This window comes from Rutidosis leptorrhynchoides, chromosome 11 (assembly GCF_046630445.1).
Source record: "Rutidosis leptorrhynchoides isolate AG116_Rl617_1_P2 chromosome 11, CSIRO_AGI_Rlap_v1, whole genome shotgun sequence".
In the NCBI taxonomy this organism is placed as follows: Eukaryota; Viridiplantae; Streptophyta; class Magnoliopsida; order Asterales; family Asteraceae; genus Rutidosis; species Rutidosis leptorrhynchoides.
In genome coordinates this window covers 320,537,536-320,554,749 of record NC_092343.1, presented here as the reverse complement: position 1 = coordinate 320,554,749, position 17,214 = coordinate 320,537,536, and the positions used below count along the sequence as shown (strand labels likewise).

General features: G+C 36.8%; 1 protein-coding gene across 1 annotated transcript; it reads left to right on the top strand.

Moving 5' to 3' along the window:
* The first annotated feature begins 3,049 nt into the window (after nucleotides 1–3,049).
* On the top strand, nucleotides 3,050–16,015 carry LOC139875692 (putative disease resistance RPP13-like protein 1). Its single transcript, XM_071863006.1, has 3 exons — nucleotides 3,050–3,221; nucleotides 4,646–5,005; nucleotides 15,312–16,015. The coding sequence occupies exons 1-3, from the start codon at nucleotides 3,050–3,052 to the stop codon at nucleotides 16,013–16,015; spliced, it is 1,236 nt and encodes a 411-aa protein (XP_071719107.1).
* Nucleotides 16,016–17,214: the final 1,199 nt, after the last annotated feature.

The window sequence follows — 17,214 nt, the reverse complement described above, 5'->3', positions numbered from 1 at the left end:
ATGCCTAAAATGCCCTTTTATAATGTAACCGTAATTATGATTACCTGCACGATGTGTACAGAAACAATCCATTGTATATGTATTAAACTCATTGTCAAAGGGAATTATGAGTATGTAGAACAGATGTATGTTAATGAAAATCATATAGAAAGTGGTTTTCATGATCATTTGGGTTTAAAGTGACTGTTAGTAGATGTCAGAAATGCAATAGTAATTTTTTGGTAGACAAAGAAAATACTTATATATGATTCTTTTTGTAATATTTTCAAATGATTAACACGATAATATGATTCTAAAGAAGGTAATGATGGTTTCAGTCGGCATGATGTCACTGCAATTATTTAATAGTTAGATGGCTATAATAAATAAAATCTGTTAAACTTGAACATGGATAAAGCAACCGATTATATATATACTTCAAGTTCGTTACGTCTATTCGTTTCCTTATCAGCTAATTTTGGTCTGGATCATCGATTGGACAGTACAACATCATGTGATCCGGTAGGATCTTTAACCCGTTACCCGACCCGAGAAACAAGGAAAATAGGGTGTACTTTGGTTAGTCAAGATTCTACCACAATATTCTCAACTCCATTTAATTACACGTGAGAATATGGCTAGTACTCCACTCATGACCCCATGATCGTGTGTACGTGTGATTCATGGAGAAAACAAAGCTTCATTTACAATTGCTATTTATATAGTGTAAATGAAAGAATAGAGGTAGTAGGCCTTTAGTATTATTGTTACCAAGAGTGCATGTACTAAAGAGAGGGGCAAGCCTTTTAATTACTATTTTGTAATATATGTAATTAAAAGAGAGTAAAGTAATAAACTTTATTTAACCCCATTTTATTGTGTTTTCGTTGGTTACATATCCATCTTTTGTAAACTGTAACAAGAACACAAATAAATCTAATATCCTTGCAAGATCGTTGAGTTGGGCTTATCTTGTAACGGATCATCATGTGAGCTAAAAGTGTCGAGACTCATCAACAACAACATTTTTGCTGTCAGGTCACATGATTCAAAGGATTCACAGAAACTGATTGAGGGTTAAAAACACAATGGGTTCATTATTGTTCAAATAACCCAGTTCAAGTCTAATTGAAACCAGGCCTAGAATTATACCCAGTTCACATATGCTTTGACCCTGTTTGACTTACCTTAATGGACTTTCTATTAACTTTATAATAACGAAGAGACATTAGAGGGGAGAGTACCGAAGAGACATATACAACGGATGAAGCTTGTTAATTATGCTCGGAACATCAGCTTTGGGTTCAATAATTACATCATATCACCTGAAACTCGGGGTCCATTGTCAAAAACAATAGCACCTATCTATTCTCTGGTTGATGTTGACTTTTACATGGCGGCTTTTAAAAATTACAAGTCTTTTTTGCACCGTAACGAGAAAACTCCATAATTTTATTACTATAAAAATACATGATTACAACAATAGTACACTTTCTTGACAAAGTGCTGATAAAGTTGTATTCGTTATACACTTCATGCAAAGTTCGGTATATTCACCCATTTGACCGGTTTCCTGTTCAACTAATTTGTTTAAATTTAACCATTAACCTGATAAAGACATTACATAAACCGAATCTACACATTTATAAATAATTGCTAATTTACCAGCTTTAAGTTCCAGTACCGATACTATAAAATGAGCAAAAACAAACCGTCTCAGATATATATCTGGTAGATTATTTCTTCGGGTTCCTGCCCAACACGTTGTATGTCTCTTAAAACTCGTTTAACATGATCAACATGAACGCCACCTGTAACAGATACTCGAAGATCCACCGCTATATATTCAACCAATCCCCTCCTCATCTGATAATCTAAAATCAACTGAACTTGCAAGAGAAAGATGGAGGAGCAAACGATTCGTCGCCGGAGAACAAAACTCAAAATTTCCCTACATCTTCATACGATGGTACTAATCAGAGAAACAATACCAACGATCATCGATCCTTCGATTCAAGTGGGAATCGTATAACATCTTTCCTATTTTCTAATTTTCCCGATTCCTGGAATGTAACTAAATTATGGACATTGTTTAAAGGATATGGTTCTGTTAATGATGTATTTGTTCCCCTACCAGACACTTAAAAAATGGTTTGCGATTTGGTTTTGTTATAATTTTGGGCCAATTTCAGGCCAGTATGTTGGACCCAATAAAAACAACTCTCACAATCCTTCCTTTATTGGGCCGATCCCGCTTCCAAACATTACCAATTTCTGCTCTAATGGACCCAAAAAACATATCAAAACAACCAAGGCCCATTCTACCTCTAATACCCAACAAACCAACTACTTATCAACTCCTTCGCCTAATATCTCTAAAAATTCGAGTCCATCACCTGGCCCAATTCAGAGATGTAGCCCAGTTAATACCACAAACATATTCCCAATATTCGTTCCTAAAACCCTAATTGCAGCTGCAATTCATAATCATGAATGATGATCTACCCAGTTATAACTCTCCCTTCTTCAATCCTGCAATGATTAAAGAACCGGATTCATTTTATTCCAAAAACGTAACTAGAAACCTAAATGAAGCTGATATTGAAGAAGCACTAATATCGATCAGACGATCACAACCAAGTCAAATTATTCATTGCAAAAGCTAAATCATATCCGTGAGGATGCCTCACAATTGTTTAAACGCACTGCCAGAAGTCAGCAAAAAATATCTAATAAATCAAGCGAGCTAAAGCAGGGATCATTTAAATATCTTCACGTCAAACATTTGGCCAGAATAGCTCACAAGAATCGGGCTGTTAAACCTTTATATATCCATTGTGTGCCTAAAAAGAATCCAACGAAATCGAACTATTTAAAGAATTCAAAGAATCACAACAATCCCAATAGTAAAACCACGTCCCGTACTTCTTCGAGCATTGGTCATAAAGAATACAGCAAAGGCATCGGAATGGAACACTGATCAACACGCCTGATCAGTCACACTCTTCGGTACATTTCGTTTTAGTTATGAATACAATATTATTTTTAAATATCTGTGGTTTTGGGCAGGATGGCAAAAAATAATGGTTTCAAAACCTACAGAGTGAATACAATCCTGATACTGCATGTGATAGCGATTCAAGAAACAAAATGTTGTCTTGTGACTTATTCGTGGATTGAAAACTTGTGGAGATCTCCGGACTTCAGTTTCATTCAAAAAGAAGCAATGGGCTTCTCGGGAGGTATGTTTCTTAACATATTTAATGTTAATGAAGCGATCGAGTGGGATTACTTTTTATCAATCAAAGGTTGTTGGAAAGGTGTCCAGGATGAAATGGTTTTTAGCATTTGGTTAATGTAAAATGTGGGAAAGTCTTGAAAACCTTCTTAATTTTAAAGACATGCCATGGATTTAGTGTGGTCACTTTAATAAAGTAAGAAACATTGATGAACGTTTCAAGTGTCGTTTCAATAAATTATGGGCAGATAGATTCAATTATTTTATTAACAACTCATATCTGTGGTAAAAAATTGGGCTCAAAATGAGTAAGCTTGATCAGTTTCTGTTCTTTGTAAAATTTAACAATTTATGGCCGGGACTCTCAGGTACTGCACTCTCTAGAAAACACTCGGATCACTCGGATCAATGCCCGATAATTCTTAGAGATCGTATCTTCGACGTATTTTCAACGCTTGGCTAGATATAGATGGTGTTGATTTCATTATTAAAACATAGTTAAACTGTTTCAAATAAAACAGAATTATGGAGTGAATATAAATTTCTAAAACTAATTATATTGATGGTTCTTTTACATCTTTTGATTTGTTCCTAAAGATACAATCAGGACAGTTACCCAATACTTGTTTGTGCCATGCCGATGTGATAATGAAATGGGCAAATGGCCCGAAAAGGTAACATAAGATACTCAATTTGACAATCGAGGTAACTTCCAGTTTTCCTAAGCCCGAAAAGTATTTAAATTTTATTTGTGCTAAAGAAAAGGATTACGTGTTCAAAATTTTTAAAATTGAGGTAATATTCGTTAAATTCATTAATGATCGTTAGTCAAAAATACATTTTTGGTCCCTGAAATTTCTTAAAAATTTCACCCATAATCCTCTTCATCATCTTCATTAATATCTTCGTTCCCACCACCACCAACACCACCACCACCTGTTAGAAAAGAAAATAAACAACACATACCTGCTTCCTTTAAGGAAACTTGACTTTGGATCAAAGAAAAGTGGTCTCATCATATCCAAGTATAAAGGGTCACAAGGGACAATGAGCAGCAGCATAATCAACAGTCCAAGTCAGCAGTCAAACAGCTATAACAATAGCATCATTCCATTTATGTAAAGTGGTTCTAAAAGTTAAATTATCAAGAAATTATCAAGAAATTATCAAGAAAGTGATGATAAATATTAAGTTTGGCACCTAACGTTTATATAATGGGAAGCTTATCCCTTCTATATCCACCACACAAATTCTACACACAAGTCTTCTTTAGAGTCTTCTATTTTTTACTTCATCGATCTGCAATTCACTAATACAACAACTCTTGTTTCACTTTTTTCTTTCATCAATTCAAATCCACTACTAGATCCGTTTACAACAAACCAAACAATCTTTTGATTAATTTCTAAATTTCGATGTCTGAAATAGTTCTTACTGCAACTGTCACCGTGCTGTTAGAAAAGCTACTCTCTGGTGGCTTGATAAAGCTTACTGGATTTGAAGGAATTGAATCTCAGCTGAAAGATCTTCAAACAACCTGGAAATTTATCGATGCTGTGCTTGCTGATGCAAGCAAGAAACAAATAACAGACAGATCTGTTAATGTCTGGGTACATGATCCTCGTGGTGTGGCTTATGACATGGAAGATGTACTCGATGATATGGCCACCGAAACTATGCGAAGAAACTTCAATGATGAATCTCATGGCACCGGTGAGGTATCGGTATTCAATATCATACCAAATTTTTTAACTAATATGGCTGATATAGCTGATAACTTTATGTATGGTTATAATATGCTGTTAGGATATTAGGACCCAAACAACGCAAGTGATTCTTCAAGATCACTCACCCACTTAATGAACGAAAGAATATAAATGCGAAAAAAGTAAATCGACACAAGATATAACGTGGTTATATGCAATCGTTGTAATTGCTTTAGTCCACGGACCAACTAGAGAGTGTTTATTACTGAGAATCTGTATGTGGTATATTACAATTGCATACAATGAGTTCTATATATAGGAGAAAACAAGAACACCATGACAACTAGCTAGGAATCTTCATCATGACAAGTAATCATCTTGTTTACCAACTAGCCATGCTTTCTGATGTCAAAGCAGAGGGGTATATAAAATAGTTATTAATTTTAGCAGAAAATACTATTAAATACGATACAATTTTACACAAGATATTTATTTATTTATAGAATAGATATACTTAAACCTTGCTACAACACTTATAGGCAGTGTACCTAATCGTAAAGTAGTGTAGTTTTTAGTAAGTCCGGTTCGTTCCACAGGGAAATCTTTAAGCAAAGCTCAACGCTATATTAGTTTACTTTTATAAAAATACAAACATATATATAAGTAATATTATTATTATAAAGGGGGGGTTTTTACCGTTTAATGACCAGTTTGTCGATTTTAAGACTTTAGTCACAGTTAAAACCTAATGTAAAATATAAAATAAATATAAGACTTAAATTAAAGCGTAAAGTAAATAACGATAATGAAATTGCGAATAATAAAAGTGCGATAAAATAAACTTGCGATAATTAAAGAGTACGATAATTAAAAGTGCAATTAAATAACAATAAATAAAAGTGCGATAATTAGAAGTGCAATTAAATATAAAATAAAGGAAATTAAATATGAAATAAAAGAATTATGCTTATTTAAACTTCCGTAATCATAATGTTTGACGTGTTGATTTTAGTTTTATGCCCATGGGTTAATTGTCCTTTGTCCTGGATTATTTAATATGTCCGTCTGGTTTTTGTCCATAACAGTCCATCAGTCATAAATATAAAGTGCGAGTGTCCTCGTTAAATTATTATTATACCCAAAAGTTAAATATTCCAACTAATTGGGGATTCGAATTGTAACAAGGTTTTAATACTTTGTTTAATGAATACACCAGGTTATCGACTGCGTGTAAACCAAGGTTTTACTACTTTGTTAACAATTACACCAATTACCCTTGAATGTAATTTCACCCCTGTTTTAATTATTCTAGTGGCTATTAATCCATTCCCGTGTCCGGTTAAATGAACGATTATTCGTACATATAAATACCCCGCCCATCGTGTCCGATCGAGTGTATATGGTAATTTATAGGGACGCCCAATTGTAAATCTTTATATTAACATTAACAAACTATCATTTAGTTAAACAAATATAAAGCCCATTAATAGCCCATAGTCTAATTTCCACAAGTGTCGTTCTTTTGTCCAAACCCCAATTATGGTACAAAGCTCAATTACCCAATTTTAGTAATTAGCCCAACATCATGATTACTTCGTTTTAAATAAGCATAATAATAACTTAGCTACGAGACATTAATATAAAAAGGTTGAACATAACTTACAATGATTAAAAATAGCGTAGCGTTACACGGACAGAATTTTGACTTACACCCTTACAATATTCGCTAACATACCCTTATTATTAGAATTATAATTAAAATTAAAATTAAAATATAAATTTTATATATATATATATATATATATATATATATATATATATATCGTTTACGTATGATAAGAGAAGAAAAAGATTATGAATTGCGATCAGAATTCGGTTGCTTTTATAGGAAAAGTTGATTTTTGGGGCTCCGCGACTCGCGGTGAAATCCTCTTCAATCTCCGCGAGTCGCGGAGAATGAATTTACAGCTCAGTCCTTGGAGTCTTTCTCTGCCGACGGTTTTTTTTATTTATAAATATAATATATATATAATTAATATAATTAATTATATATTATATTATATTTATATACATAGTTAACTTGTAATTTTTAGTCCGTTGCGTCGAGCGTTGAGAGTTGACTCTGGTCCCGGTTCCGGATTTTCGAACGTCCTTGCGTACAATTTTATATTTTGTACTTTGCGTTTTGAATCTTGTACTCTTGTGATTTCGAGACGTTTCTTATCAATAATTGGAACCTCTTTGATTGTCTTTTGTTCTTTTGAGCTTTTTGGTCGTTTGCGTCTTCAATTCGTCGAATCTGTCTTTTGTCTTCACCTTTTATTATTTAAACGAATATCACTTGTAAATAGAACAATTGCAACTAAAAGCTTGTCTTTCTTGAGGAATAATGCTATGAAATATATGTTCGTTTTTAGCATTATCACTTTCCACCTTGTAATGGCATGATCACAGCCTTAATTTTAGGTGTAAAGTGATTAACTTTGCACCTAAAGTGAAAGGAGGCCAAAGCAGGCTCGGATGTAAAGGTTGCAACTTGCCAACTTGCTGCCAGACACCAGATGCACCGCATCTGATGTGTGATGCGCCGCATCACTTGCTTTTCACGTTTCAGATTCGAGAACTAGCACCAGATGCGCCGCATCAGTTGAGGATGCGCCGCATCTGACCCCCTGATGCGCCGTATCAGCTTAATGCTCCGCATCTAAAACCTTCGGACCTTTTTGCTCTATGAATGCACCGCATCCACCCTTGGATGCGCCGCATTTGATTGTTTCACGCTTCCCGAAATCTGTAAAATCCGTGCAAGTGTTGAAACCGTTTTTTTTCCTCTCGTTTTGTATAAATGTCTCCATACTCCAACAAATCTCCCACTTGGAGACTTTGAACAAAACTCCAATCATATCAATGAATTAACCAAGAACATTAAACCACCTTCGATTACCACCAAATACCATTTGGGACACGCACGCTCAACACATTCTTCGGATGAGTAGACTTTCGATAAAAGGTCTTCAATACTACTTGTTAAACTTGTAACACCATTCACATTTCTAGCTGGGGTCTTCTCTCATCAATTCATGAGAAGACCAATTGAGGTAATGCAAAACCTCAATTTCTCCGTCGTAACCACCTTAGTAAACATATCGGTAGGATTCTTCGTACCAAAGATTTTCTCCAAGAATAAAGTGCGATCATTTATATGTTGTTGAATAAAATGATACCTTATCTTGATGTGTTTCGTTCGACTATGAAACACTGGATTCTTCCCAAGATGAACTGCACTTTGATTATCACAATACAAGACGCAATAGTCTTGTCTTTTACCCAACTCACCTAAGAAGATCTTCAACCACACTAGCTCTTTAGTTGCTTCCGCAATAGCCATGTATTCGGCTTCGGTGGTTGACAAAGCAACACTCTTTTGCAATCGAGATAACCAACTAATCGCCGTCTTCCCCATTGTGAAAACATAACCCGTAGTGCTTTTCCCCGAATCATCACATCCACCCAAATTAGCATCCGCATAACCTCTAAGTATGAGATTGTTTTTGGAGAAACACAATCCCATATTAGAAGTACCTTTCAAATAACGAAGCAACCATTTGACCGCTTCCCAATGCTCTTTTCCCGGATTAGACATATAACGACTTACAACTCCCACTGCTTGAGCAATATCGGGTCTTGTACAAACCATGGCATACATAATACTACCCACGGCCGATGCATATGGAACCTTTTCCATATCCTTCTTGTCTCTTTCCGTCTTTGGTGATTGACTTTTTGATAACTTTAAGGTGCTTCCCAAAGGAATAGAACGAGCCTTTTAATCTTCCATGTTGAACCTCTCTACTACTTTCTCAATATATTTGGATTGAGACAAGTATAGAGTACCCTTCAAACGATCACGCACAATACTCATGCCAAGTATTTGCCTAGCACCGCCAAGATCTTTCATCTCAAATTCTCGGGAAAGTAATCCCTTCAACTTGTTAATTTCGGACATGTTTGAACCTGCAGGTAACATGTCATCAACATACAACAATAAGATTATATATGAAGACTTGAATTTCTTCAAGTAGCAACAGTGATCCGCTTCACATCTTAAGAAACCAATCTTCTTCATAAACTCGTCAAACTTCAAGTACCATTGCCGAGGTGCTTGCTTCAATCCATACAAACTTTTCTTTAGCTTACAAACCCACTTCTCTTTACCCTTTACCTCAAAGCCCTCGGGTTACCTCATGTAGATCTCTTCAACAAGATCACCATGCAAGAATGCAGTCTTCACATCTAGTTGCTCTAGATGTAAGTCTTCGGATGCAACCATATAAAGTACCAAAAGGATAGTAGTCATTTTAACTACCGGTGAAAATATCTCTTTGTAGTCAACCCCTTCCTTTTGTTGAAAGCCTTTGACTACCAAACGAGCCTTGTACCTTTTCTTGCCATCCATCTCATTCTTGATTCTATACACCCATTTGTTTTGCAATGCCTTTTTATCATGAGGTAACTTCACTAGTGACCAAGTTTTATTCTTCTCAAGTGACCCCATCTCTTCTTTCATGGCAAGCTCCCATTGTATGGATTCTTTTGTTTTTCTTGCCTCAAAGTAACTTTCGAGTTCACCATTCTCGGTATAGAGCAAGTAGTTTGCTGATGGAGAATACCTAGGATTAGGTTTAGGCACTCTAGTCGAGCGTCTTGGTGTTGGAGTAACCGGAATGGTTGGACCGGTTTTATTTGTATCCTCCTCATCACTAGAACTCGCACTATGTTCGAAATCATCACCGCTTTCCGAATCATCCCCATCATTAGCATTTTCCGACGCCTCACCGTTATTTGGCAATTCATTGTTTCCCGTACTCCCACTAGAACCTGCAAGATCATCAATAGAAACATCGTCAAAAGTAACTTGACTCGGTTTAGGACTCCCCGTTTCCAGTTTGCCATAGACCGAATCTTCATCAAAAGTAACATCTCGCGAACGAATTACTTTTCTAGCCTCGTTGTCCCAACAACGATAACCCATTTCATCCGACCCGTAGCCTATGAAAATACACTTCTTTGACTTAGCTTCAAGCTTGTCTTTATCCGCATCTTTGGTCTTCACATATGCATTACACCCAAAGATCCTAAGGTGACCATAACTCACCTTCTTACCTTGCCATTCTTCCTCGGGAATTCGGAAACCCAACGGTGTTGAGGGTCCCCTATTTATCAAATAAGCCGCCGTGTTAACCGCATCCGCCCAAAACATTTTAAGCAAACCGGCATGTAGTCTCATACTCTTAGCCCTTTCATTTAACGTACGATTCATACGTTCGGCGACCCCATTGTGTTGCGGTGTTTCCGGTACCATTTTCAACATTCTAATACCGAGCTTTGCACAATGGTCTTTAAACTCAAGACTACCATATTCCCCTCCATTATCCGACTTCAAGCTCTTGACTTTCAAGTTAGTTTCATTTTCTACCATAGCTTTCCACTTCACAAAAGTATTAAATACATCGGATTTAGCTTTAAGAAAATAAACCCATACCTTTCGAGTGGAGTCGTCAATGAAGGTGACATAATAGCGAGAACCTCCATGTGATTCTACATTGGTTGGACCAAACACATCCGTATGAACGAGCTCCAATTTCTCCAACTTAGGTGCATTCCCTGATTTCCCAAAAGTCACCTTCTTTTGCTTCCCATATACACATGGTTCGCAAAACCCAAGTTCTACCTTTTTCAAATCTGGAATTCTCCCACTAGAAACAAGCATCTTCATACCCTTCTCACTCATATGCCCGAGTCTTCGGCGCATTAGAGTTGATTCGGACACAACATTAATCGTAGCAACCACCGTGTCTTCATCAAACACTTCAACCATATAAAGTGTTCCCCTTTTATGTCCACGAGCCACAATACTACTACCCTTAACCACCTTCCATTATCGGTTTTCAAAAGTAACCGCATTACCTTCATCATCTAATTGACCAACCGAAATAAGTTTCCTTTTCAATTTAGGAATGTACCTTACGTTCTTCAAAGTCCAATTAGAACCAAGAGTAGTCTTCAAAACAACATCTCCAATGCCCTCTATGTTGAGTTGCTTGTTGTTCGCCAATCTCACCTTGCCTTGATATGAACGAAAATTCTTCATCATGCTTTTGATATGAGTAGCATGAAACGAAGCTCCCGAATCCAAAATCCAAGACTCCATAGAATTTTCAACACTACACAAAAGTGCATCATCACTTTCCCCTTCGGCTAAGTTTACACCTTTCGCGGAACCATTTTTGCAATTTCTTTGAAAATGCCCCTTTTGATTGCAACCCCAACAAGTAACCTCACTTCTATCTTTCGATGAATACCTCTTCTTAGACTTCTTCCTACCCTTCTTCTCACCGCGTTCAAATTTTCTACCCCGGTTGTCAGTACTTAACAAAGAACCGGATGTTGATTCCCCCGAGTTTCTCCTACGAGTATCTTCACCAAGAATCAAATCCCTTATAGCTTTAAACGCTAGCTTAGTAGTTCCTGTATAGCTACTAACCGCGGTAACCGTACCCGACCAACTTTCTGGTAATGATGAAAGCAAGATAAGTGCTTTTAGTTCATCATCAAACTTAATCTCTATCGATTCAAGTCTTGAAACGATATTATTAAATTCATTGATATGATCCGTTGCACTCATACCTTCCTTCATCTTAGTATTAAACAATTGACGCATGAGAAATACCTTATTTGCAGCTGTAGGTTTCTCATACATGTTAGAGAGTGCTTTCAAGCAAGCAAACGTCGTCTTCTCATTCAGAACGTTGTATGCAACGTTCTTAGCAAGTGAAAGACGAATAGCACCCAAAGCTTGACGATCCAAAAGCGTCCAATCGGCATCGTCCATGCTTTCGGGCTTGGTCTCTAACAAGGATTGGTGTAGCTTCTTTTGATACAAGTAATCTTCAATTTGCATCTTCCAAAAGCCAAAGTCTCTCCCATCGAATCGGTCGATTCTAAACTTCCCATCTTCCGCCATCGTTCCCTTAACGAAACCTTGTGCTCTGATACCAGTTGTTAGGATATTAGGACCCAAACAACGCAAGTGATTCTTCAAGATCACTCACCCACTTAATGAACGAAAGAATATAAATGCGAAAAAAGTAAATCGACACAAGATATAACGTGGTTATATGCAATCGTTGTGATTGCTTTAGTCCACGGACCAACTAGAGAGTGTTTATTACTGAGAATCTGTATGTGGTATTTTACAATTGCATACAATGAGTTCTATATATAGGAGAAAACAAGAACACCATGACAACTAGCTAGGAATCTTCATCATGACAAGTAATCATCTTGTTTACCAACTAGCCATGCTTTCCACCTTGTAATGGCATGATCACAGCCCTAATTTTAGGTGTAAAGTGATTAACTTTGCACCTAAAGTGAAAGGAGGCCAAAGCAGGCTCGGATGTAAAGGTTGCAACTTGCCAACTTGCTGCCAGACACCAGATGCGCCGCATCTGATGTGTGATGCGCCGCGTCACTTGCTTTTCACGTTTCAAATTCGAGAACCAGCACCAGATGCGCCACATCAGTTGAGGATGCGCCGCATCTGACCCCGTGATGCGCTGATACCGTTTTTTTTTCCTCTCGTTTTGTATAAATGTCTCCATACTCCAACAAATCTCCCACTTGGAGACTTTGAACAAAACTCCAATCATATCAATGAATTAACCAAGAACATTAAACCACCTTCGATTACCGCCAAATACCATTTGGGACACACACGCTCAACACATTCTTCGGATGAGTAGACTTTCGATAAAAGGTCTTCAATACTACTTGTTAAACTTGTAACACCATTCACATCTCTAGCTGGGGTCTTCTCTCATCAATTCATGAGAAGACCAATTGAGGTAATGCAAAACCTCAATTTCTCCGTCGTAACCACCTTAGTAAACATATCGGCAGGATTCTTCGTACCAAGGATTTTCTCCAAGAATAAAGTGCGATCATTTATATGTTGTCGAATAAAATGATACCTTATCTTGATGTGTTTCGTTCGACTATGAAACACTGGATTCTTCCCAAGATGAACTGCACTTTGATTATCACAATACAAGACGCAATAGTCTTGTCTTTTACCCAACTCACCTAAGAAGTTCTTCAACCACACTAGCTCTTTAGAAGCTTCCGTAATAGCCATGTATTCGGCTTCGGTGGTTGACAAAGCAACACTCTTTTGCAATCGAGATAACCAACTAATCGCCATCTTCCCCATTGTGAAAACATAACCCGTAGTGCTTTTCCCCGAATCATCACATCCACCCAAATTAGCATCCGCATAACCTCTAAGTATGAGATTGTTTTTGGAGAAACACAATCCCATATTAGAAGTACCTTTCAAATAACGAAGCAACCATTTGACCGCTTCCCAATACTCTTTTCCCGGATTAGACATATAACGACTTACAACTCCCACTGCTTGAGCAATATCGGGTCTTGTACAAACCATGGCATACATAATACTACCCACGGCCGATGCATATGGAACCTTTTCCATATCCTTCTTGTCTCTTTCCGACTTTGGTGATTGAATTTTCGATAACTTTAAGGTGCTTCCCAAAGGCATAGAACGAGCCTTTGAATCTTCCATGTTGAACCTCTTTACTACTTTCTCTATATATTTGGATTGAGACAAGTATAGAGTACCCTTCAAACGATCACGCACAATACTCATGCCAAGTATTTGCCTAGCACCGCCAAGATCTTTCATCTCGAATTCTCGGGAAAGTAATCCCTTCAACTTGTTAATTTCGGACATGTTTGAACCTGCAAGTAACATGTCATCAACATACTATAATAAGATTATATATGAAGACTTGAATTTCTTCAAGTAGCAACAGTGATCCGCTTCACATCTTAAGAAACCAATCTTCTTCATAAACTCGTCAAACTTCAAGTACCATTGCCGAGGTGCTTGCTTCAATCCATACAAACTTTTCTTTAGCTTACAAACCCACTTCTCTTTACCCTTTACCTCAAAGCCCTCGGGTTGCCTCATGTAGATCTCTTCAACAAGATCACCATGCAAGAATGCAGTCTTCACATCTAGTTGCTCTAGATGTAAGTCTTCGGATGCAACCATAGAAAGTACCAAACGGATAGTAGTCATTTTAACTACCGGTGAAAATATCTCTTTGTAGTCAACCCCTTCCTTTTGTTGAAAGCCTTTGACTACCAAACGAGCCTTGTACCTTTTCTTGCCATCCATCTCATTCTTGATTCTATACACCCATTTGTTTTGCAACGCCCTTTTATCATGAGGTAACTTCACTAGTGACCAAGTTTTATTCTTCTCAAGTGACCCCATCTCTTCTTTCATGGCAAGCTCCCATTGTATTTATTCTTTTGTTTTTCTTGCCTCAAAGTAACTTTCGGGTTCACCATTCTCGGTATAGAGCAAGTAGTTTGCTGATGGAGAATACCTAGGATTAGGTTTGGGCACTCTAGTCGAGCGTCTTGGTGTTGGAGTAACCGGAATGGTTGGACCGGTTTCATTTGTATCCTCCTCATCACTAGAACTCGCACTATGTTCGAAATCATCACCGCTTTCCGAATCATCCCCATCATTAGCATTTTCCGACGCCTCACCGTTATTTGGCAATTCATTGTTTCCCGTACTCCCACTAGAACCTGCAAGATCATCAATAGAAACATCGTCAAAAGTAACTTGACTCGGTTTAGGACTCCCCGTTTCCGGTTTGCCATAGACCGAATCTTCATCAAAAGTAACATCTCGCGAACGAATTACTTTTCTAGCCTCGTTGTCCCAACAACGATAACCCATTTCATCCGACCCGTAGCCTATGAAAATACACTTCTTTGACTTAGCTTTAAGCTTGTCTTTATCCGCATCTTTGGTCTTCACATATGCATTACACCCAAAGATCCTAAGGTGACCATAACTCACCTTCTTACCTTGCCATTCTTCCTCGGGAATTCGGAAACCCAACGGTGTTGAGGGTCCCCTATTTATCAAATAAGCCGTCGTGTTAACCGCATCCGCCCAAAACATTTTAGGCAAACTGGCATGTAGTCTCATACTCTTAGCCCTTTCATTTAACGTACGATTCATACGTTCGGCGACCCCATTGTGTTACGGTGTTTCCGGTATCGTTTTCAACATTCTAATACCGAGCTTTGCACAATGGTCTTTAAACTCAAGACTACCATATTCCCCTCCATTATCCGACTTCAAGCTCTTGACTTTCAAGTTAGTTTCATTTTCTACCATAGCTTTCCACTTCACAAAAGTATTAAATACATCGGTCGAGAAGTAAATCAAGAAAAAACATCACTGATACATAAGTCTAAAGTTTTCGGTCGAGAAGTAGATCAAGAAAAACTGCTCAACAAGTTGTTAGGTGATGAAGCATGTAATCAAAATGTGAGCATCATCTCCATAGTTGGTTTAGGTGGGGTTGGGAAAATAACTCTTGCCCAACTTTTGTACAACAATGGAAAAGTTATAGATGAGTTTGATCTCAAGAGGTGGGTCTGTGTTTCGGAGGAGTTTGATGTACTCACTATTAGCAATAAGATCTATCAAGCTGTCACCGGAGAGAACAAAAACTTTGTTAATTTGGATCAGCTTCACGTGGCACTTCAAGAAAGGCTTTTAAACAAAAGGTTCCTACTCGTGTTAGACGATGTTTGGAATGAAGACCAAGATAAATGGGACGTTCTTGAAAAACCACGTAAAGGGGCGCCTGGCAGTAAAATCATTGTTACCACACGGAAGACCAAGGTTTCAAAAGTGATGAATTGTGCTGAACCTTATGTTTTGGGAATTCTATCGGTTAATGATGCACTATCCTTGTTAGCTAAATCTGCACTAGATGAGCCTAATTTTCACAAGCATCTATCACTAATATCAGTTGCTCGACTGATCACTGAGAAATGTAAGGGTTTGCCCTTGGCATTGATAGCAATTGGGAGGGTCTTGAAAGGAAAAGGAAATGATGAATATGAATGGGATAAGTTATTAAAGAGTGAGATATGGAGTTCAAATGATAGTATTCTTCCGGCTCTCAACTGAAGCAACTTTTTGCGTATTGTTGTTTATTCCCGAAGGACTACGAATTCAACAAGAAAGAGCTAGTGTTATTGTGGATGGCAGATGTAGTGACCCGAACTTTTCCATGTTTATATATATTAATTGAGATTGATATTTACATGATTAAATGTTTCCAACATGTTAAGCAATCAAACTTGTTAAGACTTGATTAATTGAAATATGTTTCATATAGACAATTGACCACCCAAGTTGACCGGTGATTCACGAACGTTAAAACTTGTAAAAACTATATGATGACATATATATGGATATATATATAGTTAACATGATACTATGATAAGTAAACATATCATTAAGTATATTAACAATGAACTACATATGTAAAAACAAGACTACTAACTTAATGATTTTTAAACGAGACATATATGTAACGATTATCGTTGTAAAGACATTTAATGTATATATATCATATTAAGAGATATTCATACATGATAATATCATGATAATATAATAATTTAAAATCTCATTTGATATTATAAACATTGGGTTAACAACATTTAACAAGATCGTTAACCTAAAGGTTTCAAAACAACACTTACATGTAACGACTAACGATGACTTAACGACTCAGTTAAAATGTATATACATGTAGTGTTTTAATATGTATTTATACACTTTTGAAAGACTTCAATACACTTATCAAAATAATTCTACTTAACAAAAATGCTTACAATTACATCCTCGTTCAGTTTCATCAACAATTCTACTCGTATGCACCCGTATTCGTACTCGTACAATACACAGCTTTTAGATGTATGTACTATTGGTATATACACTTCAATGATCAGTTCTTAGCAGCCCATGTGAGTCACCTAACACATGTGGGAACCATCATTTGGCAACTAGCATGAAATATCTCATAAAATTACAAAAATATGAGTAATCATTCATGACTTATTTACATGAAAACAAAATTACATATCCTTTATATCTAATCCATACACCAACGACCAAAAACACCTACAAAAACTTTCATTCTTCAATTTTCTTCATCTAATTGATCTCTCTCAAGTTCTATCTTCAAGTTCTAAGTGTTCTTCATATATTCTACAAGTTCTAGTTACATAAAATCAAGAATACTTTCAAGTTTGCTAGCTCACTTCCAATCTTGTAAGGTGATCATCCAACCTCAAGAAATCTTTGTTTCTTACAGTAGGTTA

Coding starts and splice junctions, on each gene's coding strand:
- LOC139875692 (XM_071863006.1), top strand. CDS start 3,050: ATGGCAAAAAATAATGGTTTCAAAACCTACAGAGTGAATACAATCCTG. Junction 3,222..4,645: donor AGCAATGGGCTTCTCGGGAG/GTATGTTTCTTA, acceptor TGTCTGAAATAG/TTCTTACTGCAACTGTCACC. Junction 5,006..15,311: donor AGCTGATAACTTTATGTATG/GTTATAATATGC, acceptor GTCGAGAAGTAG/ATCAAGAAAAACTGCTCAAC.